At 51.6% G+C, this 24,093-nt stretch overlaps 2 protein-coding genes across 4 annotated transcripts in view; one reads left to right on the top strand and one right to left on the bottom strand.

Annotated features, from left to right (window-relative positions):
* Positions 1-1,127: 1,127 nt before the first annotated feature.
* Positions 1,128-24,093, top strand: part of LOC149333827 (toll-like receptor Tollo) — an 87,353-nt gene continuing 64,387 nt past the window's right edge. The window contains exon 1 of the mRNA XM_089558804.1: positions 1,128-1,196. The gene's annotated coding sequence lies outside the window, so the exon portion shown is untranslated. The remainder of the gene's footprint in view (positions 1,197-24,093) is intronic.
* LOC149333829 (uncharacterized) lies at positions 1,470-18,548 on the bottom strand. 3 transcript variants are annotated; one of them, XM_089558801.1, is made up of 4 exons: positions 18,413-18,548; positions 17,076-18,261; positions 5,265-5,366; positions 1,470-1,854 (listed from the first exon to the last, which is right to left on the bottom strand). In XM_089558801.1, the coding sequence occupies exons 2-3, from the start codon at positions 18,242-18,244 to the stop codon at positions 5,294-5,296; spliced, it is 1,242 nt and encodes a 413-aa protein (XP_089414927.1). In that variant the 5' UTR covers positions 18,245-18,261; positions 18,413-18,548; the 3' UTR covers positions 1,470-1,854; positions 5,265-5,293. The 3 variants fall into 3 exon arrangements, with proteins under 3 accessions (XP_089414927.1, XP_089414926.1, XP_089414928.1); XM_089558800.1 differs by lacking the exon at positions 5,265-5,366; XM_089558802.1 differs by lacking the exons at positions 1,470-1,854; positions 5,265-5,366 and adding an exon at positions 14,975-15,852.

Raw genomic sequence — 24,093 nt, 5'->3', positions numbered from 1 at the left:
ATACAGGGAGGAAAAGACAGGTGCAGAAAAGCGCTAGATGGGGGGGAGAGGGTTCTAGGGAGGAAGGTTGGAGTGAAAGAAGAAAGATTGGTTTGGTTTATTGGGGTTTAACGTCCCAAAGAGACTCAGGCTATGAGAGACGCCGTAGTGAAGGGCTCCGGATATTTTGACCACCTGAATTTCACTCCTCCTTTATCCGCCGCGGTGGCTCAGTGGCTATGGTGCTCGGCTGCTGGCCCGAAAGACGCGGGTTCGATCCCGGTCGCGGCGGCTGAATTTCTTTGGAGGAGAAATTCTAGAGGCCCGTGTGCTGTGCGATGTCAGTGCACGTTAAAGAACCCCAGGTGGTCGAAATTTCCGGAGCCCTCCACTACGGCGTCTCTCATAGCCTTAGTCGCTTTGGGACGTTAAACCCCATAAACCAAACCAAACCTTTCTCTCACAGCGCTATTCTACATATTTTGAAATGTTCATGGCGTACACCGACTGTTGTTCTGGTTGTAGCCTGCTATTCGCACGTAATTTCCACACTGGCGACCCCTTTCTCTATGGTCTTCACTAAACTGCCTTCCTTCTCACAGCACATTGCCAGAATTTCGGGAAAAGGAAGGAGCATAAACGGCCGACGTTTTTCTGCCTTCGTCCCTTCGTCCCTTCGTTCTTTCTGCCTTTCTTCTGCCTTCGTCCCACATGTCAGGAACCAACTGAATTAGCATCACGTTGACGCTAGCTGTGCAGAGGGCGCCTTGGCGATCCTTCGAGTGGAAGATGGCTGCCACGATTTCAATACGTAGGCGACGGAGATTTTAAGGCGAAAGCCTTTGATGCCTCATACTCTCGTTAGCAGCCATGTCGGCAGCCGTGTCGACAGCCGCGTCGGCAGCCGTGTCGGCAGATATGTGTCCGCGTTTTGACGGGTGTCCACCGAGATATGTGAGACAGTTACTCCTTTCCTCAAATACAATTTTCAGTTTCTTCATTACGGCCCCTCTTTCTCTTTCTTCTTTCACTCCCACTTCCTCCCTTCCTGTACGGTGATGTTAAGGTGTCCACTGAGATGACAGAGAACTACTGCGCTATTTGCTTTCCTCAAAAAGCGTTGCGTTCAAAGGGCAAGGCATCGCGCCGAACGGGTGGTGGCGTTCCGTGGACTCCCTGGCAGCGCTACAACACGCCGTCACGTTCCACTCCTAAAGGTGAAGGTTAAGCGTCATTAATTAGCAGTCAATTAGTGCATAGCCATTATTCAGTAATTAGTGATTAATTATTAATTTGTGATTACTTCGTCATCAATTATGTGTGACGTGATCCAGTGGCGACGTCACCAGTGTCGCATAGGCTAAGTGGTGCGGAAAACGCTTTCACCTCGACGCACTTTAGACAAAGTGCCCCCTGAATTTTTACATTCAGCACCATGTTATTACGGGTAGATCTGGGTAAATTAAATTACGGTTAAATTAAATGGAGGAATTAAATTATAGCAATTCGTAGTGCATGAGGTATATGACAATTTCTTCCCGTTAAACATCACGCCCTGCTTTCAATACACTGGCTGAGTACCTAATCACGCACACTGTTCCTGTTTTAATTGCCTAAGTATCTTCAACGTATGGCTAACAGAGGTGCAGTTTACCTCCCCAAGTCCTTCGAAGATAGTAGATGGGAGACTGATACTGATGTTTGGGAAACCTGTGAGAAATCTTTGGCACTGCTACGAAAGGGCGCGCTTTGCTCCTAGGCGAACACGCTGAAATCAAATTCAGGTAAGAGAAATAGTGTATGCAAAAGCACAACGATACGAACCATTGGCATGGATCTAGGCCTCGAAGCGCTTCCGACGGGCTCTTGTAAGTCCTGCAAAAAAAAATGATTAAACATTTTCTTCTTGTCGACAACGGAAATAAAGAGATAACGCACATAACGTATACGGACTGATTGATGGAATTGATAATGCCAGTTTTCAAGACGCAATTATTCGCGCTGTTTGCCGGCCAGATAGAGTTTCCCATCATGAAACCTGACGGCTTTGTGGCACCCTGGCGTCATCCTCGAAGACCTTACGCTCGTCTCTAAATAATATTTCTAAATGCTGTCCAGGTGTCTGGACATTAAGGAACTATAGACAACAAATTTTCGCCTTCGTGTTTTCTATTTTCAAATGATGCGTTAGATATTATAATACATGTATCACCGCGTGTCATTCACTTGCGACCAATAAATAATGTATTATTTCATCTTATGATTTACCTATTAGTAATATATTATTTCACTGAATTTATTCTCTTATGCTGTTTCGGTTTCATCAACAGAATGATGGCTGTGACGTGTAGTTCGCACTTAGGCCACGTGAGGCGTGAAAAAAAAAATCCCAGTGGCATAGCACGGCTATGCCAGGATATACGTAGCGAAAGCGAGCGCAACGACGAGATGATGATGATGATATCTTTTATTTCCACCGATGTAGGAGGCCCCCTACTCCCCGTCCCTGGCACGCAGGCCTAGGGGACGGGGGACGGGACCTCCGCGACTAAAGACTGGCGAAGATACATTGTCTCTTCGCGGCTTCAGCCGCCAGGCGGACAGCTCGTTTCTGGTCGGCGGGGACCTCGCTTCGCAGAAGGGCCTCCCAGGCTTCTCTACTCTTAATATTGTCCTCAGCACCCGGGGATCCAGGGCATTGCCAAATTATATGATCGAGTGTCCCCCTCGCTCCGCAGGTCTTACATTTGTCATCTTTTTTATCGTCTAAAGTGGTTTGAAATAACCAGACAGGGTTAACGAAATTTCCGGCCTGTAATCGTCGCCAGGCGATGGCCTCTGTATTGGTTAAATTTGGATCTGGTGGTGGCATTAGACGCCTGCCTAACCGGTAGTGCACGGCGATTTCCGCGTATGTTTGCAAACGTTCGTCCATCCCCTGGGGGTCGGGTGGCTCTACAGTTACCCGGAAGTAGAGATCTCGGGCTAACATGTGGGCCGCCTCGTTACCGGGGACGGATGTGTGTGCTGGGACCCAAATTAAGGTGATCTTGCGATCAATTTTGGCTGCGGACAGAATTCGAGCCGTTTCTGGCGAGACCCTGCCCTTTCCGATGTTGCAGATTGCTGTTTTGCTGTCACTAAGAATCAAACTAGCCTTGGTTCCGGCGCAAGCAAGCGCTATTGCGACCTCCTCGGCCGTATCTATGTTTCTACTCCTAATAGAGGCGGCGGCGACTGGTGCACCTCGGCCGTCAACTACTGAGGCGACCGCCGCCCCCGACCTGCCACTCGCTGCGTCCACGTAGGCAACCTCATTCGCCCTGAATTTCCCGGCCCTTTTAACCAGCGCCTCCGCCCTCTTTTCCCGTCTTTCCCTGTGATGTTCTGGGTGCATGTTGCGGGGGAGGGGGGGAACGATGATATTCTCGCGACATTGTGGCGGTAGGGCGACCTTGTCGCATATGCCCCTATCTACTTTTCGGCCGACCCACTCTAAGATGGTCCGGCCCGTATTCGTTGTACTCAGTCTTTCGAGCTGGGCGATTCGCACCGCCTCGGCTAGTTCAATCCAAGTATTATGCACCCCCATTTCCAACAGGCGGTCTGTAGACGTGGAGATAGGTACGCCCAGCGCCCTCTTGACGCAACGCCGAATAATTGCGTCGATCTTCTCTCTCTCGTTTACCCTAATATCGAGGAATGGCGTGGCATAGCATATTCGGCTAATAATATACGCCTGCGTCAGTTTCAAGAGGCTACTTTCTTTGAGGCCCCTGCCCTTCAGCGCGACCCTCCTGAAGATCCCTGTTACTTGCGCAGCGTAGTTGCTGAGCTTCTTGATCGTTCCTTCATTGTAACCGTCCTCTTGGATAAAAAGTCCGAGGATCCTGATGTGATTAACTTGCGGTACAGCTTTGCCCTCTACCTTAATTTCAAAATTCCAGTCGCGCTTCCACCGGAGCGCTTTCGGATTGTAAACAAAGAGTTCCGATTTCTGCGGCGAACACACAAGGCCCCTTTCGGCCGCGTAGGACACTACAGTGTCTGCCGCAAGACGAGGCAGGCGGTGTGACGTCATACCAAACGGCGGAGGCGGCTCCGCGCGTGGCGCGTGGCGTGACGTCATGCCAGATGGCGCGGCGTCCGCCAGATGCGGCGGTTGCTAGGCAACGGCTCAAGGTCGGTCTCTGTGCCTCCTCGGAGCACCGCCACAGCGAAATCGCAAGTTGGTTGGCAATGTAGCTTTCGCTACAACAAAACGGTAGTGTTACTGCTGATACGTCGTTTGTTGGCATTCCAGCTCTTCGAGTACGCTGGTTTAAGGCAGCCTACTTTCGTTTGCCGGTAAAGCTGCAATTATTAAGGTGGCTGCTTGCAGAAAGTGCATCGTATCTGAGAAAAGTTACCAAGCAATAAAGTTAGGTTCTCAGTCGTCTATGGAAGCGCTTATACCAAAGCAGCACACATGATTCCGTTTCATTTCGTTTTATTACCTTAAAGGCCCAATACTGCAAATGGATGGCTTTAATCGGACCCTTTGTGGGACCGCCGTTTGACAATACATTTCCAATACTGGGCCGCTTGCCTGTGCTGCTTGTGATATGACACCATTAAATACCATGAGGTCTGGAAAGGTGAGCACAAGGGACCTGCTTCCCTTGTCTACATAGACTGAGAGTTTGACTGGTGCCACAAGCAGTCCATTACAAGGCTAAGAAACAATCCCGCAGCATTGATATTTGTGCATTATTGGTTTGGTTTATGGGGGTTTAACGTCCCACAACGAGTCAGGCTATGACGGATGCCGTAGTGAAGGGCTCCGAAAATTTCGACCACACAGGGTTCTTTAACGTGCAGTGACATTCCACAGTACACGGGCCTCTAGAATTAGGCCCTCACCGGAATTCGGCTGCTGCACCCTGGATTGAACATGCGTTTTACGGGTCAGCAGCCCAGCGCCATAACCACTGAGCCACCGCGGCGGCCGCTTTTGGCAGAGATCGCGCTTGATTTTTTCTAAGGCCAGCCACCAGACGCCTACATATTTTCTGTTTCTCTGTACAGCAAGCCAGGTAACTAGTGACGGCCAGCGGCTCTGACCAGTGGTGTCCTTTGATCCACAATCTTTAACAGACTTGCCATGTCGTGTGTCATGCCGCTCCTATCATTTGGTTTGCGCGTAAGATGCCGCATATTTATGCTAAAAAACAAGCTAGCAAGATTCGTAGACGCGTCGTAGTAACAAGCCTGTCGCTGGCTCTAGCAGAATTAGCGGTACGCACCCGTGGGCTCGTAGGACCCGAGGGCGTCATCACTGAGCTTGGTTCGGTACTCCGCGGTGATCGGAACGATGCCGCCCGCTCCATCGATCTTTGCATGGTGAACTGGAGAAAGGTCAGGATGAAATATTCAGTTCTGGATTTAGGGCCTTGTCACACAGGTTGAGGGCGCTGCTTGTGTGTGTGTGTGCTTGAGTGTGTCTGTACATTGAAACTTTTTGAATGAACTTTGAAGGACCTTAAAGGAACACTGAGGACAACTTCCTTCAATTTTTGCTCACATTACTCCAAGGGCGTTAATGAGAAATTGAGAGCTAAACATTAAATGTTTTCCCGGCTGTCATTTGAAACCCTTGACGGAGAGATGTCGTCGAGAGGTGGATACACTCCGTGATTGCTGGCCGGGAAGTGGACATCCATGTATGTGTTGACGTCATGCAGCGCAGTTTGCCTGAGAAAACAGTGAGTGGGGATGAAGTCATTGTACTATCTTTTAGCCATTTCATTAAAGCTCCGTTCAAAATCAAATTAGTCTCCTTCCAATAAAACTTCCAGTTGCTTACTTACAATAAAATTCAAGTTACAAGTTCAGCGCCGTTCTGTGTGTCCCTTCTCTTACTCTGTCCTGTAGGCGCTGTTGAACCATCATGCAATGTCTCCTGACTGTGAAGCAGTACGTTAACGTCCCCATAACGTTAGCTGCACTGAAAGTTGAAGTGCCCTGGAGTTCGATGAGCTAACACACGTTTGCATTGGATACATCGTGGGTAAGGCGAGATTTCGCAATGTCTCACTGAACTTAGAACTTTGTATACATTTTACTGCAAAGTGCCATTTGCCAACATTTTAAAGCGCTCAGAATGAATGAATACACAGAGAAAAGTAGACAAAGCAAGCGTTGTAAATGTAACAGCGGCAGCGCAGTGTTTAGGAAATGCCGATAATGGAAAAATTTGAAAATGGAATGTTATAACATCACTTTAATGTTTCCATTTGTGTACGTCTGTGATCTATTTCGAATATTCCAAAGAACCCAAATATGCAACACAAATCAAATATCTTCGGAAGCACATACAATGATTAGTTTTCTTATTTGCAGTTGAATCGTGACGAGCTCTGCGAGAAAGACGCAGAGACCTGCCTGCACCATGCATCACCTCGGAGGATTGCGATTAATTTGTGATGATAGGAAATATCACTTACTCTGAGAACGTGTGTTGAAATTACGATTAGATTCAGATGTGCCTTTGTGCTAAATAGACGTTAAATTACTCTCAAATGAGCCCAAAGGCCACACCGGAAACTGGGACTGCGCCATAGAGAGAACGCATTTACGCGCAACAGTAATGGAAAGCAGAGATGAGCGCTATGATCAGTTTACGAAGCGAAGGATTGAAGCTGAGACCTACGACGAGAAAGAAAAAAAAATTTTAACAAAAAATATTTGCTCTAGATGTCATCGTCAATAATGCAATTTTGCTCCTTGTAGAGCTCTTATGAGTACTAGAGGTGAGTTACCAGACCCTACTGGGAATATCAACTTAAACTGCCTCCAGTCCACATAGCTGCAGAGAATGCGATTGACATGTACCTATAGAGTGGTATATGAATATCCTCTTGCGGCCAGATGGCCGTAGGGTGATAAATATGGACACACGTGACAGCACAAGGCCCACTCTCTAAAGTGCCTACTTCGCGAGTCGCCATGACTGCGCATGTTATAAGGCCTGCATGGACCGTACTCTCTGGAATCAGATGCTGCTACACACTGTATCCTATATAGGGGCCGCTGCCTCTCACTTTGATGACATGTCACATTAACCAGCTTGCAAGCGTAGACTATTAAGGCTCCGTTAAACGGCGACGATGACTGCGCAGTTTGTCGTTGGCAAAGCCTGATATACAAAGTCACTGACTGTACAAAGATGCCTCCGCACCCTGTTCAGTCAGAGTGCCTGGAATGCCCACGGTTAACAAAGTTGCTCTTTAGTCAGTCATGCACTCTTGGTACCGTTCGTCACTACATGCAGAGAGTCTCTCCATGTAACCTAGAACGTCACGCCGCCAAACGCACTCTGGGTTCTAAAGAGCTAGGCCCTGCTGTGGTGGCCATCTCATAGTAGTCCGGAACTCTCACAGAACCATTGCATTTATGTTCAAGTTCACTGTTCACTTGTGGGTGCAGTTCCACTGTGTTATGCTTTTTGTAATTATGTGCCCCTAAAATAGCTGGTGCGTTCCGATCGCAGCAGAGCCCGTGCGTGATCGCCATACACAGCACCTTTTCCCTCCTAAGCGGCGTCGGTGTCGGACCCCACAGCTCCCGTTGTTTACAAGCTGGCCGTGACGAAAGGGATCAAAGCGGAAAGGGGAGTAGGCGCTGCTGAGAGGGAGCCCTGTGCGGTCACGGGTTTCGTTTAGGCTTGGCGCGTGCGAACTTTGCAATGGGGTGTTCGAGTGGCGCTGGGTCGTTGAGCGGCCGACAACGATAAGGTCTCGCTTACCCTGATGTTGAGTGCAGATGTCCGCGACGTCTAGGCCGATGTCTTGCTTGTGTCAGGAGAGCACGAAAGAAGCGGCTTGCAGGCGGCCGTGACCTTTTCTTCTTGGTGTTCTTCTTCTTCTCCCCTCGGTAAAAGTGGCACGTACCCACGCGGGGTTCCTCGTTCTTCTTCGTCTTCTTGGGATACCATGACCGCATCCTTTATTGCTTTCTTTTTTTTTAGGCGGGGCGTTGAGAGAAGATATATTACAATATGAAACCATTCATTACAATGAGACGACAGTTTACAATGGCTGTCTTCTGTACACATACTGTGTTCTGTGTCCACTCAGCCGACACAAATTCCGGCATTAGATTCTTGAAGGCAACAGCGCAAAAGACGGGGACGAAAGAGCTATGAAAACAGGACGAGCACTAACTCACAACTGAAGTTTATTCACAGAAGAGATGGCGAATTTAATGCAAGCGCGAGAAACAATACGACAACCAAACATAACTAACATGTTGCTACTTGGGATCAAGCAACTTATCATGCAGACAGGGCTTGCTGAGGCACAATCTTGATTTTTCTTCCTGTGGTAAGTTTAGAGCTAAAATATAGCCTGTTGTATAGTGAGAAATTGTGAGAAAAATGTTTAATGAATAAAATTAATCGAGGTTTGTGGGTGGGTCTTCATTCCAGGAGTCCAATGGCTTGCCTCCGCTCTTGACCGGTTCACAAGGCAAAGGGCTGGGTTGCGGCACGGTCCAGCCCAAATGCGGAAGTCCTGTTGCACAGTCATGGGATTTTTTTGAATGGAGAATTCGAAAAGAAAGATAGAATAAAATAGGAGAAGATATTAATGAAGAAGAGAATAGGAGAACACATTATGCGATTTCGCACCCTGCGTTATTCCCAAAAGTCACGGATTGGCCGCGATCCTTTGGAATTCTTGAAGTGCGCTGACCACGCACTGTCAGCCTTTGGGCACACAGAGGACTAATAAAAATCAAAGCTAAATTACAGCGGGGAGATGAAAAAACGGCTCTCTACATTTAATCAAAGAATACCTTCTACCCTAACGCACAAATCCCCGAGAGTCATGATGGCATGCCTAGATAAAATATTCGCAAACTGTAACGCAATGCCATTCTCCTTAACATCTTAGATAGTCTGCATTCAACGGTGGGGAAGGTATTGTTCGCGAAATTGTATAAATAGTGCACGTGCGATTTGAAACAAAAGCAAATCTGTTTTGCCGAACAAAATTTTTGTTCACTGCAGCGGTAACGCGGGTGCTTCAGCGGCGCGCGCTTTGGACGTGCGACACTCCCTGGCCGTGCCCAACGGCGCGGTAGGGTGTGAGGGACTGACTCGGCAACTGAGCCTGAGTACCCCAGTCCGAAGCCGACCGCGTTGGATGATGATGATGTTAAGCCGAAAGTGAGGAACTAACCCGATAGTCGGCTGCAGAGCTTTAGAGGAGGTCGGCAGGGATCCCACCATTGCGGGCTGGACGATCCAGCGCTGCTGAGCCGGAACGGTGGTGCGCTGGAGGGACTCCCACTTGTCAGGATTTTGTCAGTCGTGTATATGACTGTGACATGTCCACATCATGTCAAGTAGTGTGGCAGTCTGATAACAGCCTTTGCGCAGTGGGGAGACTAAATTCGGCTATAGTCTGCTCTATAGCCACGGATTAGAGAAAGTTTCAGAATGCAGTTTTCGCCTCTCGTCTAGGGAGGCTCTTATCTGCGGGAGGGCAAAGACATCGGCTAAGTTCGAATTGCTGCAGAATGTCATGATAGGTAACCAGAAGTGTCTGCTTTGTTGAGGAGTGTTCAGCCGACAGGGGTGAAGCATTGCGCTGAATATCCTCAGCCCGGCAGCTAAGACCTCAGTCCGGATTGTGAGCTTCGACGTTCCCTAGCGATGACTCGTGAGCAAGGACCCAAATGAGGAGCCGTGGGGACGCCGGAGGCTGTATGTTGCGTTATACACGACAGGCTTGTTTCGAGATACGTACAAGATCAAAGTCCCCAACTACCAGTTGAGAGCCACTGACAATGCCAATGACTGACAATGACAATGGTGGGGTCGGTAGTGTTCTGGACACAGCAGGTAACTTGCATGTGACAGTGAGGAGCCACCTCTATGGCAACCATGGCTTGATGATTCCGGTGCGTGGCTGCATCTGTACAGGTAGCCTCAGGGTGGGTCCCAAAGCGGTGTTGTAGTAGGTGGGCTCGATCCGCGCTGCGCCCGGAATGATGATCCGTGTGCACACGTGTAGGAATTGGAGGAATTTTATGGCCTGCTCTCTAGCCGAGCCTCTAGATTGGGTTTTCCGCCCCACAGACTGGCGTAATAAGCATCCCAGTTTGGGGTCGATGACTCGTAGCACTCTTTTTGGGTCCGCCACACGTAAGAGAGCAGTGAACTCCGCAAAGCTGGTTGTGGAAGAGGAGTCCACCTGCGACGACGTACGCAGAAAAGATCCGAGTCCGTGAGCTTCCGGGGCGCAGACGCTGCCGGTAGGATTCTTGGACCACTATTTCTAGGACACAGTGGTCGCTACCAAAAGTTTCCCGAGTATTCGACCACCTGGGGGTCTATAAACTGTACTGAAAGCGCATAGCACACGGGCGCCTTTTTCACTTCTCCTGCATCGAAATGCGGCCGCGGCCGGGTTCCAACTCGGGTATACTCAGGCTCAGTAGCCGAGCGCTCTATGCCCTGAGTCACCACGGCGGGTACAGTCGAAGCCATTTGTTGGTTTTCAAGATAAAAAATGCGTATAAGTGGGTCACTTTGTCAAGTGCGCCTTGAAAGTAGTAGTAGTATTATTCAAAACTCTTACTAACGCAGACGAGTCGGGGGTACGAAGTCCCCTGGGCCGCTGCAGGGCTCCTTTACATACAAGCGTTCATGTTCCTGTGCTCCATGACATCGGCAACCCAGTACGTGGCGGTCTTCGGTTGGACCGGTTCCTGATAGCGTAGCGCGTCTCGAGAACACCTCCAGGTGCCAGCTATTGTTTTTTTAAAGCATGAAATGCTTTTAGCTCCCGCTGGCGGCAGTGTGGTGACGTCACGCCGAGACCGAGAGCCAACATTCGGGCACTGAATTGCACTGATCCGGGCACTGAAAGGAGAGCATCCGGGCACCGTACGAGATTTAACCAGAGTAAGCCCTCCTACAGGACCGGCATACAAGCGCCGGTAGCTTCGCACCGAAAGGGTGGTGGCGTTCCTCCCTTCCTGTACGGTGCGGTTCGGGTGTCCACCGAGATGACAGAGAATTACTGCGTAATTTTTTTCCCTGAAAAAGGTTGGTTTGGTTTGTTGGGGTTTAACGTCCCGAAGCAACTTAGGCTATGAGGGACGCCGTAGTGAAGGGCTCCGGAAATTTCGACCGCCTTGGGTTCTTTAACGTGCACTGACATCGCACAGTACACGGGCGTCTAGAATTTCGCCTCCATCGAAATTCAGCCACCGCGGCCGGGATCGAACCCGCGTCTTTCGGGTCAGCAGCCGAGCGCCGTAACCAGTGAGGAGGAGGAGGAGGAAAACTTTTATTCCTATTTACAGTGAGAGGTCGATGGGGCGAGCCGGAAGGGCCCGCCCCTTACAAACACTAGGAGGGATCCCTAGTCCGGGATCCCTGTAGCTTCCGCAGCGGCCCGGGCTCTAGCTACCAATGCCTGTTGGGCATGGAGTTCGGAGCAGCCGCGCAGGGCAGCTTCCCAGTCCTCTCGAGTGGGGTGGAGGTGGGGTGGGTAGGCAGGATTGGAAGGGCATGCCCACACCATGTGGTAGGTGTCCGAAAACTCCTCCTCACAGTGTGGGCACGCGTCCGAGAAAGAAGAATTGAAGTGCTTCAGTACTGCCGGACACAGTACAGTATTGGTATAGAGGCGGAGAAGCCAGCGCTCCTCCACCCTGGTGAGGCCTTTACAGGGAGGGGGATAGAGACCATGAAAATTTTGATAAAGAGAGGTGATCTCTTTAAAGGTGATGGCCGGATTGAAATTGAATTCCGGATCAGGCTGCGGATGAGGCGACGCCCGGTGAGTAAGCGCGCGGGCGGCAGCGTCGGCTGCCTCGTTCCCCTCAAGACCCGCATGAGCCGGAGCCCACACGATGGTACGATGGGTCGGAAACCCTGTGTATTCGCATGCGTGGAGAATTTTGAAAGCACGGTCTGGAATATACCCTTGTTCAATATTGCGGCAGGCGCCCCTGGAGTCCGTAATAATGACTCGGGACTCTGGATCTGCGGCGGCCAGTGCAATGGCGATCTCTTCCGCAAATGTAATGTTTGGGGCACGGAAAGTAAGGCCCTGAACTGTAGTGTTTTGGTGGATGACGGCCGCTGTGTACCAACCCCCATGGTGTGGGCCGGCCGCATCCACATAGAAGACACCTGGCTTATGGCCATATTGTTGAGAAATAGCCTCCGCCCGCGCGAGACGGCGACCATCATGGGTGCCTGCAGTCATGTTCTTCGGAAGGGGTCGCACCTGGAGTGCAAAGCGCCAGGCTTCAGGGATGCGGACCCGTTCTTCTGTATGTGTTGCGTAGGATATGTGTAAGCGGGTCAGAAGGCGGCTCCCCGCAGGTGTTTTGCTTTGGCGCAAGTATTGATTGTTAAGATGAGCTTCTCGTAATTCCCCAAAGGTGTTGGTCATCCCCAGACCGAGGAGACGCTTGTTGGACGTCGTTATGGGGAGGTCGAGCGCTCTCTTATAAATCTTGCAGAGAACTACTTCTAAGGCATTCTCATCGCATTTGCGTAGGTGGAGGTAGGGAGCCGAATATAAAATCCGGCTGGTCACGAATGCATTGGCCAGCCGCAGGGCATCTTTGCATCGTAGTCCCCCCCTTTTATTGCACACCCGGCGGAGCATCCGACCCACCTGGTCCCCCACCTTACGTAGCTTGTTTAGGGTAGTGTCTATCTTGCGCCTATGATGAATGAAAAGCCCCAGTTCCCGGATCTCCTCGTGTTCAGGTATCGGTCTGCTAAGTAGGGAAAGGGCAATTTTGGTTGTGCACTTTGAGTTGGGCGTATGTGCACAAATTCAGATTTGCTCGAGGAGCATTCAAGACCACAGCGACGAGCGTATTCGTCCACAATAGCTGCCACTTGTTGCAGGTTGGTCTCGATGTCTCCAACCGATTGTTGTGTTGCCCAGAGGGTGATGTCGTCCGCATACAGAGCGTGCTGCACACCGGCGACCTCTGCCAGCTGGGTAGGGAGCTTCATCATGGCCAGATTAAATAGTAATGGCGAGAGGATAGCTCCCTGTGGGGTCCCTCGTGTGCCAAGTTGATACGGGCCATATTCTGTGTCTTGCAGCCGGATATAGGATTGGCGATCTGTAAGGAATTGTTTGATATAATTGAAAGTATTGCGCCCACAGTCTGTTTGCGACAAGTGGGATAGGATGATCTCTTGGGTCACATTGTCGAAAGCCCCCCGCAGGTCAAGTGCGACGACTACTTTATCATTGCTGGGGTGCTCGACGGGGTCGAGAATCTCCTTGTGAAGTTGCAACAGGACATCTTGTGCGGACCGCTGTGGGCGGAAACCGTACATGGTGTCTGCGAAAATGTTTTGCTGTTCCAGGAAAGCCGACAATCTGTCGCGGACCATAGTCTCCATCAGCTTCCCCACACACGAAGTGAGGGTGATGGGCCGGAGGTTGTCGGTGTTAATGGCTTTACCTGGCTTGGGAATGAAAGTTACTAGTGCCGTTTTCCAATCTATGGGGAGTGGTCTGCTTCCAATCCAGATAGTGTTGAAGTAATCGAGGAGAGTTTCGTAGGCGGGATCTGGGAGGTTGGCAATAAGCTTTACCGTCACCTTGTCCCGGCCTGGTGCTGTACCTCGCTTCATTTTAGCCAGGGCCGCTTTTAGGTCATGGAGCTGGAACGGTTGATCCAAATCCGCGTTCTCGGAACCTGCATACGAGTACGCCTGACCACGGGGATCCTGGTGTATACTCAAATATTTGTCGCGGAGCGCATCGGCCAGTTTGGCCGTGTCTCCAGTGAAGTTATGTATAGCCCTTTGAAGCTGTTTTTGTGTCTCAGTACGGGTTTGTGCCGGATCAATAAGGGCGCGGAAGAGGCGCCACGTACTCCGACTCGACATTTGCCGAGCTGCAGTGTTGCATCGGTGCACCCAATTGGAGTCGGCGAGTTCGGCCGCGTATTGTGCTGCCTGTTTGGTGATATCCGCGATGCGAATTTTGAGTTTCCGATTGTGTTTTTGACGACGCCAGCGGCGGACTAGGCTGTGTCGTGCCTCCCAGAGGTGGAGGAGGTGGTTATCCACCGCCGGGCTCGCCTCTGAGAGTTGAACATTTTGCTCGACTGATTTTTTTTAATAATAATAATAATAATCTTTATTCAGCATAATGTGAACATACAAAGAAACGGAAGCGCCGAAGCCACAAGTGGGCTTGTGCGGCGAAAACCGGCAGCCGCGGCAATCTTCGCGCTACATCAGAGCTCCATCAGAGGCAAAAGAAAAATAAAAGACGTAAACATGAAGAACACAAAAATTTTGGCACGGAAAGAATGAAAAAGCACTGATAAGATTTTAGTACATGTTAAAGATTCTCTAACGCTTGAACAGCAACACGCAGTTTTTTGCGGGTGGTTAAAGAAAATAAATCATCCGGTAATTCGTTGAAGATAGCTGGCACGTAATATTTTCTAGTTGCTTTGCCGTAGTGAGTGCGCACTATCGGTTTATGATAGCGAGGAACATGTCTCAACGGTACCGGTTTCGTATTTATGTGTCTGTATGCGCTATTCCAAAAATATTTCGGTACTAGAATTTGTTTAAAAAGATTGTCAAAAGAAGGCAAACCGGCTGCGGTAAAGACACTGTTGGGCAGATTTTCCTGCGGCAAGTCGAGAACGCTTGTAGCAATGTTTTTCAAAATCCTATTAACACGACATTTCCATGTGAAAGAGCAGTTAAAAAAACAACACATACCGTATCTCAAGACACTATACCCCAGAGCCTGGGCGACTAATTTTCTCACAGAAAATGGCATCATAGTTCGCAAATTAAACAACAAGCATGCAACACTTCTGAGTTTCTTACAAATGTGAGCCATCTGAGTATTCCATGCCAAATCACTGTCTATGTATATACCAAGATACTTAACCGACGGGACGCTACTTATAGGTTGACAAGAACACAAAGAGCAGTATGAGGTGTGTAAATATATGGAACCTGCACTTGGTACATCCTTATGCGGGTTACGAAAACAGACTAGTCTGGATTTGGTGTTATTTATTTGTATTAAATTTGAGGCAAACCAATCACTAACTTTAATAGCGTCCTCCTGGAGGTTAGCCAGGGCATATGAAAAATCAGGGTTGCTTGAGACTAGTAAAGTGTCATCGGCGTAAAGGAATATGGTGGATGATTTCACATGGTCACATATGTCATTCGCATATAAGTTAAACAACAAAGGAGATAAAACGGACCCTTGCGGGACACCACACAGCACTTTTACAGCGTCACTGCAGATAGGCCCAAACATGACTGCTTGAGAACAATTGTGAAGATAGTTTTCAATTAAAGACAAAAAAGGACCCCTAAATCCATACGAGTACAGTTTAGAACACAAAATTTGATGATTTACCGTGTTGAAAGCTTTTTTTACGTCCAAAAAAAGTGCGAATGCTACCTCATTGTTCTCCAGGCTTTGATGCAGCAAATCGGAGAGATTTTCCAATAGCATCTGTGTTCCTGACCCGCTGACAAAACCGTACTGATTCCCACTCATTAGGTCATGTTTAGTAATAAAAGCATTCATTACAGAAAGTACATGTTTTTCCAATATCTGGGATACGCAGGAAAGAATAGATATAGGGCGATAGTTTTCAAGTGGGATACTAGGTGTTGGGACCACGTTGAGTATCCTTGGTCCATTATCGATTGAGGATTGGTGTAGCTGCTCCTAAATTTGGTCCAGTCGGGTAGTTTTGAATTGGCTTGTGGTCTTGTGAGTGGCTTGGTATGGATTGTAGTGGTAATTATGCAGTGGTCGCTACCGAGGGATTCCTCGGTGTTCCTCCAATCTGCATAGCGAATATTTTTCGTAAAGGTGAGGTCCGGACACGTATCGCGTGTAACGCAGTTACCTATACGAGTGGGTTGCGCGGGATCCGTGTGAAGAGTAAGGCCCAGTGTGGAAACAAGCTCCGCCAACTTGCGTCCGCGTTTCTCTTCACGTGTGTACCCCCATAAGGTGCTGGGAGCATTAAAGTCCTCAACGATTATGAGGGGATCCCGATTCGCGACCTTCAAAGCTCGGCTGAAGACATCTGCGAATGTAACATTTGGTAGCTTTGGGGGACAGTAAATGTTGAGTATGTGCAATGGGGGGTCCTGTTTGCGTAGCGGAAGGATCGTCACCATTACATAGGAGAAATTAGCGCTAAGATCCAGGTCAACCTGGGAGGCCGTGTAAATTTTATGTACGCAGAGGCAGCTCTGCGCATCCTGCTGGTACACCGTGTAACTGGCAAGGGTGGCGCCATTTCCTGGCTCCTGAAGGGCCACCACAGCAGGTAATTCTGGGAAAGTTGTAAGGAAAAGGCGTAGATCGGCTCGCTTTGTGCGTGCCTTGAATCCGCGACAGTTCCACTGTACAATTTGAATAGGGATCGAATTGCTTCGCGGATGCTTCCTATTTCTAGGGGCGCCCGCCATGATCAAGGGTAGAGTTGTGAGTTTGGAGAGAGGAGGCTTGAGAGCCAGTGGCTCCAAAGAGAGGAGCGTTCTCTATACTGGGGTTGGCACAGGGGACCTCTTCTTCTTCTCCGGCGATTCGACGCCTAGACGCTTTGAGCTGCCGGCCTGCGAAGGTTTTGAGCGGGCCAGCGCGCTTGGGAGCGCGGGTGAGTTGAGCGAACTGAGCGGTTATGAGGTTTGGGATAGATGCCGCAAGGTGGCTAATTTTGTTGAGTGCCGCCGTAAGTGTGGCATTGATTTGCGTTTCCAATGCGGATATTCTGTTGTTAACTTGAGTTTCGAGCGCGCTCACTCTCGCCTCGAGTGCCGTGAGGGCATGCGCAGCCTGTCCTGAAGGGGTTGCGTCGCTTTCCATTGCCTCTGCTGCGGGCGAGGCAGAGGTGTGGTTGGGGGAATTTTGGCGGGCCTCCGCTATTGCGAGGCGCTTTTGAAAATTTGCAACCTGCTCGCGGAGAGCAGATATTTCTTTTTGTTCGGCAGAGATTGTCCGTGGTTGGGATTGGGAAGGGGGAGGGAAGGGAGAAGCTGCCCTGCCCGCGCCGCTCACCTGGGAGTGTTGCTTGACAACGTTTGCCACGTCTTGGAGCCGCCGTTCTGGGGAGGTTCGAGGGGCTTCGCTGCACCGGCCTGAGGCGGCGGTGGCGCAGCTGGAGGTTTTCCCTGGCTCCCGGTAGAGGAATTCACAGGCTGGTCCATGGCTTGGTCGGCAGCCTTGGCCTTCAGCTTGTCCGGGCGGCGCTTGCCACGCCTGCGTCGGTTCCGCTTCGATTTACGCCCGCGCTCGGCATGCGGGGGCTGGATAGCGCGATATTTAGCCGTACACGCAGGGCCCCCCGTGACATGGGCCCCGCCGCACACTGAACACTTTGGGTTGCACTGGTGAGGGGCCCGCACCCCCTCAACGAGTAGAGCCTGCTGTCCGCACAGGCCACACCGGTCCAGCCTCTGGCCGGGGCAGGCGTCCACGCGGTGGCCGACCACACCGCAATGTCGGCAGGCTGGAATGGTTCGCTGGTAAGGTCTAACTTGTACAAGCTCCGAGTCGTAGTGCACGAAACGTGGCTTCTCTGTTCCGGCGAAAGTCAGTCTCGCTTTGTTGGATGTCCCAAATTTACGCACTTCCACGATGGTGCCGTAGCGCCATTGGAGCCTAGTACGGAGCGAGTCCGTAGTTTCAGAGTTACGGACGGTAATGACGCCGTAGCAGACGTCCTTGCCGTCTTGGCGCAGGTGCCCCACAAGGGGGACCCTCCCGTCGGGTCCATTCAGTTCAAATTCGCCGATGATACGGTCGGCTAGCTCAGGTTTCGCAGTCTGAACAATAATGAGGTTTTGGTGTCTTACCGGTATTATGGTAAGGTCTGTTGCGGGTTGCGTGCCCAGGAGAGCCGTGAACGCCCGGCCGTAGCCGGTCTCCTGGAAAGTCTCGTACAACGAGACGCGGGTCCGGGGCTTGATAACGACGACGTAGTCGTCTGGAGCAGGCTTGGGAATAACAGGCGGTTTCCACTTCGTGAGCAGTCGCCGACTGCGGCCCGCCGCGCGCGGGGCGGGTGACTGCTGGTTTCCGGCGTGAACGCCGGCCGCGTCTACGGACGCCGGCTTTAAGGCTTGGTCTTGCGCTCGGCGCAGCACTGCGGCGTTCAACGCGGCGCTGCGAAATCTTGCCGAAACTGGGCCTTCGGTTGCCGCTGGGATAACCGTTGTCCAGTGCATGTTTTCGGGGTCGTAGCCTCGGCAGGAGATTTGCGCAGCAGCCAGCCATACTGGCGTTAGTGGCCAGATCCCCGATGTGGCGGGTACCGGTTCGGCCGTTAGGCCTAGCCGAGCCACTGGCCCGATTGGGCCATGTGTTGCCAGAAAAAGGGGTTTAACCGGGCCCACCTTGGAAAAAACTGGTGTCCAGATGTTCCCGACAGCTTTCGGTGCACGTTGGGGATGATCTTGCTAGGGTCAGGCGGAAACTTCCGCTGCTCCGGCTGAAAATCGCCGGAGCCGACGAGCAGCACGTCTGACTCCCCGTGCGAACGCGTGCGTTTCGTAACCAGTGAGCCACCGCGGCGGATTCCTGAAAAAGCGTCGCGTTCAAAGGGCAAGGCATCGCGCCGAACGGGTGGTGGCGTTCCGTGGACTGCCTGGCAGCGCTACAACATGCTGTCGCGTTCCACTTCTAAAGGCGAATCTTAAGCGTCATTAATTAGCAGTTAATTAGTATTTAGTCATTAATCAGTAATTAGTCACTAATTAGTGATTTGTCATCACTTCGTCATCAGTTATATGTGACGTAATCCAGTGGTGACGACACCAGTGTCATATAGGCAAAGCGGTGCAGAAAACGCTTTCGCCTCTACGCACTCCAGACAGTTTCGAACACGCTGCATATACATTCTTGTCAGGCCTGCGTCTCGTCGTGTCCGCGTACGCTTCGTGTTATGCCCGTAAACATTTCATGCTTACTCTACTCCCGATTACGGGAGAGGCAGAGATTTTTTCTGACTGCGCGGTTCAAGTGCCTACCTATAAAGTAAGCCGGTCGTGCGTGTTCCCTTTCCTCGGAACTAACACAGTGATCAAACCCCTAATAAGGCTAGACTGGAGCTAGAGTGTCGTATTAGCTTCGTGCAAATGGTTGGTGAGATGCAGCGCCTCGAAATAAAAAGAAATAGAGAGATTTTATGTTCTTAATGTTCGAACGGGAAGAGATATCTATCATATTTTGAGCGCTAACAACGACAAACCACCACCACGTTTCACGAGTTCACTGCGGTCTTAGCATCAAGGGACGTAAGTTGATCAGTTATTTCAGAATCCAATACCAGTTAGCATAAACTAATCGCACCCTTTCCTAACTAAGGACGGGTGATTTCAAAATGAGCAGCGCTGCTAGTGAGCTCGAGTGAGCGCGAGGGGCAGGCATATACTAAACGAGGGCAAGTTTTATCCTCATCTAATTACGCTTCATATAATGCACGAATTTTCTCAAACTTTAGCTGTCGCGATGGCTTAGTGGTTATGGCGCTTGGGTGCTGAGCCAAAGGACAGGGGTTCCTTTCCGGGAGAAGCGGTCTAGCTTCGATAGAGACGAAACGCGAGAGGTATGTGTGCTGTGCGATGCAAGTGCACGTAAAGAACTCCAGTGGCCGAAAGAATTCCGAAGCACATTACTACGGTTCGTCTACTAAGGCGGAGTACCCGGTTTCGAACCCGATCGCGGCAGCCGGGTTCCGGTGGAGGCGAAACGCAAAAGGCGCCCGTGTGCTGTGCGATGTCAGTACTAGGCCTACACAATACGATAGGGGAGCTGATCGAGGCCCACCGACAGACACAATACATACGTCTCGCGAGAACCACCACCGGGAGACACATCCTACACACCCTCGGTATACTACTACCAGTCACGGATCCCACACAGCTCCAGGTCCCCCGCCATATTCACCGCGAACTACTTATCAAATCTCTCCTCAAAAACATGCACCACACCTACTACGAACCCCGACGCAGAGCTCGCGCTCGGGCACTCCACAAACACAATGGCGCGGAACCGTTTGCCGTTTGGGTGGATGCTGCATGCACAGGCGAAGACGCGGTTGTAGCCATCACAAACCCCTCCCTCCAACCGATTGCCACCCTTCACATATCCGCCGCTGCCACTTCCGAGGAGGCCGAAGAGGCCGCCATTGCCCTGGCCATCACACGCACACGCACGGAGGCTCGATATAGAGCATACTGTCAGATTCCAAAACTGCCATACTAAATTTTGCTCGCGGGAGAGTTCACGTCCCTGTATTTCGCATACTGGACTCCATCGCCGCGCACCCGCCCCACCATGTGGAGCTGATATGGGTGCCTGCCCACTCCGGGAATCCCGGAAACGAGGCCGCCAACGCTTTAGCCCGAGCTTCTCTCAGCCGGGCACCGGCGGCCTCCGTCCTGGGGTTCTCGCGGGAGCGCATGCACTCATTCAGTGAAATGACGCAGGCCTGCAAAGCCGAGCGTCGGCTCTACCCCCCACCTCATCCTTCCCTCGACCTTCCCCCCACCTCATCCTTCCCTGTTTAATCTGCGGGGGCCCGCACCTCACCAGCTCCCGCGAATGCACCGCGAAATTCATCAAGTTGCCGCAGCCAGGGCCCAGGACGCCACCCAAGGGAGCCAATGCCGGCGCTACACGGGGAGGGCGGCAGCGAAACAACCAGAAGACGCCACGGCGTGGCGTGATGCCTCCCCCTGGCAAGACAGCAACAGTAACGCCACCACCCGGAGCAGCGGAGTTCCCAGCTCTCAGCGCTTCATCTGGCGGCGCCGCCTGCAACCAACCCAAGGTAGGCAGCTGGGCGAGGGTCGCCTCCTCTCCTTCCCCTCCTCCCTCCTCCCCCACCAGCACCGCCGAGACACAGGAACTCAAGCGCGAGCTCGCCCTCTTGCGAGCTCAAAACGAAAAACTAGCCAGCGAGCTTAACTCGCTCAAATCCCAATTCCATACTCCGCCCGCGTCGAGCGACGAGGCATAAAACATAACAGACAGGGAGATCCCTCCTCCTGTGGAGAGTCGCGCCGCGGCCCTGAAGACCCGGGTGACCGCGTTTGAAACACAATTGGCTGACGTCCCCAAAATTATCCATGATACCATCGCGCGTCAGGTGTAGAGTGTCATCGCACAGGTGACACAAGCCGTAACGCACATTATCCAAAAAATGAATAAAAGACAATCCGCGCGTCCTTAAACGGGTAGCACCCATCTGGACTCTAACCGCCCCTCAAAATTCAATAGAGCTATTCCGGATGAGTTTGACTTTTCGGAAGACTCCTGCACGTCTGCGCCGGGCACTAGCGGACTGGGGAGTCTTAACAACGTGACCCCACCCTCCGCCTCCGACCATGGCCCCCAACCATAAGTCGCGAGCAAGAACAACTCAGCCGCTTACACTAACGCAGTGGAACTGCCGAGGTCTCAAGGACCACAAGAAGCGGACTCATCTCCGCCTCTATCTTGAGAACCTTGAGTTCCTCGTCGCCGTGGTTGCCCTTCAGGAACCCGGCGCCGGTGCCAAACTAACAAACTACACTACATTTCAACACAACCCGCAGACATGTATACTTGTTCACAAGCGATACACTGCGCAGGAGGTCACACTTCCCACAACACCGTCTTTCCCATACACGATGGTTTCAGTGCTGCCCCTAAAGCGGTCTGACCCACCTGTACACATTCTAAATATTTACTGCCGACCGAAACTTAACAACGTCACGTTCAATGAAATTTTCACTCAAGCTATGCAGGTGGCGGGTAGGGATCCCCTCCTAATCGTCGGCGATTTCAACGCCCCGAGCAGGCTATGGGGATACCCCCGGGAGGACAGGCGTGGGAGGAAGCTTGCGGAACTTCTTTCCACACTTGGACTCACCCTGCACACTGACCCCGCCAACCCAACACGTGTCGGCAATTCCATTCAACGAGATACTTGCCCGGACCTCACATTTACACGCAACATACGACATGCCGACTGGCTGAATACAGAGGACACTCTAGGTAGTGATCACTGTATAATCAACACAACCATTTACATGCGTCCCCTGAAACGCCCACTAAAACAAGCTCGTATCCCTGACTGGACGACTTTCCGCACCTCTCTACCTATTGTAGACCCCCTCCAGTCGGGATACGACGCCTGGTCCAGATCGCTCACGTCTACACTCACACAACACGAACAGCAGATACAGCTCACAGAAACACAAACAGACGTGGACAACCACCTTCTCCACCTTTGGGAGGCCCGTCGCAGCCTCACGAAGCGATGGAAGAAACAGAAACATAACAGACGCCTAAAGAACCGCATCCTCGAACTCACACAACAGGCAGCGGAATATGCTACTCAGCTAGCCGACACTAACTGGGTGGACCGGTGCAACGCGGCTGCTCGCCAGATGTCTGGCCGCAACACGTGGCGCCTGTTCCGCGCTCTCATCGATCCAATACAAACACGCACGGAAACCCAACGCCAATTACATAGGGCCTTGCACAACTTTACAGGAACGACAAAACAACTAGCGCACACGCTCAGGGATCGCTACCTGTGCACCACTAAGGACCCCCGGCAGGCGGCGTACTCGTATGCAGGCGAAGAGAACACGGAGCTGGACAAGCCGTTCCAGCTCCACGACCTCCGGGCGGCCTTGAGCAAAATGAAGCGGGGCACTGCACCCGGGCGCGACAAGGTTACGGTCAAGCTCTTGGCCAACCTTCCCGACGCAGCCTACGCCGCGCTCCTCAAATACATCAATAGCATTTAGGACGGAGAGCCTCCTCTCCCTCTCGATTGGAAATCGGCTCTCGTGAACTTTATTCCGAAAGCCGGGAAACCTATTGATGTGGAGAACCTTCGCCCCATCTCCCTCACGTCTTGTGTCGGCAAGCTGATGGAGACGATGGTGCGCGACAGACTGTCCGATTTTCTCGAAACACAGCACACTTTCGCGGACACCATGTTCGGTTTTCGCCCTCACAAGTCTGCACAGGATATACTTCTGCAGCTTCACCACGACATCTTAGATCCTGTCGAATGTCCCCACAACGACAAGGTGGTGCTGGCCTTGGATCTTAAAGGCGCATTCGACAATGTCAAACACGAAGTAATCCTGGACCACCTCAGTAACACCAACTGTGGCCACAAAACATTCAACTACATAAAACAATTTCTTACAGACCGTCAAGCCTACATACGCATACAAGATGCGGAACACGGGCCATACACCATCGGCTCGAGGGGAACACCTCAAGGCGCGGTCCTGTCTCCCCTCCTCTTCAATTTGGCAATGCTTCATCTTCCCTCCAAATTGTCCTTTTTGCCCGGGATACATCACGCTCTTTATGCGGATGACATTACAATCTGGGCCACGCAATGTAACCTGGGCCACATGGAATCCTGCCTGCAAGCAGCGGCGACCCTAGTCGACGACTACGCGGCCTACTGCGGACTCCAGTGCGCGCCGTCTAAATCAGAATTTGTGCACATACGTCCCTCCCCTCGGGACACAATACCGCTTTGCATCAGTCTCCCCTCGGGACCGATCCGGGAGTCCAAGGAGATCCGCGTCCTTGGTCTCTTCATACACCACCAACGCAGAGTCGACACCACCCTAGCCAAACTTCGCACGGTGGGAGACCAGGTGGGCCGCATGGTCCGCCGGGTCTCCAACAAGCGGGGCGGATTGCGAAGCAAGGATGCACTGCGGCTTGCCTATGCTTTCGTAACGAGTAGAATCCTCTACTCAACCCCCTACTTGCACCTGCGCAAACATGATGATGACCAACTGGAGGTCATCCACCGGAAAGTCATCAAGCGGGCTCTCGACCTCCCGGTCACCACGTCCAACCAGCGACTTCTGGCCTTGGGCGTGGTGAACACATTTCGGGAGCTTCGAGAGGCCCACTTAGTCAACCAATACACGCGTCTTGCACAGACCACGTCCGGTCGCCGCCTCTTGGACCGGCTACACATCAAACATGACTACCATATTGAGGAAAGGGAGAGAGTGCCAGCACCCTGGAGACGCGCCCTCCGGGT

Source organism: Amblyomma mixtum, chromosome 8 (genome assembly GCF_055824585.1).
Source record: "Amblyomma mixtum isolate Tamu chromosome 8, ASM5582458v1, whole genome shotgun sequence".
Taxonomy (NCBI): Eukaryota; Metazoa; Arthropoda; class Arachnida; order Ixodida; family Ixodidae; genus Amblyomma; species Amblyomma mixtum.
The sequence above is the reverse complement of the archived record's forward strand: the minus strand, read 5'-3'. Positions and strand labels throughout refer to the sequence as shown.

What these genes read in the sequence shown, in the direction of transcription:
- LOC149333829 (XM_089558800.1), bottom strand. Translation starts at nt 18,244, where the DNA reads ATGCACTGGACAACGGTTATCCCAGCGGCAACCGAAGGCCCAGTTTCG. An exon ending in TTGTCAAGCAACACTCCCAG is followed by an intron (nt 1,855 to 17,075) that starts GTGAGCGGCGCG and finishes TTTTTTTTGCAG; the next exon opens with GACTTACAAGAGCCCGTCGG.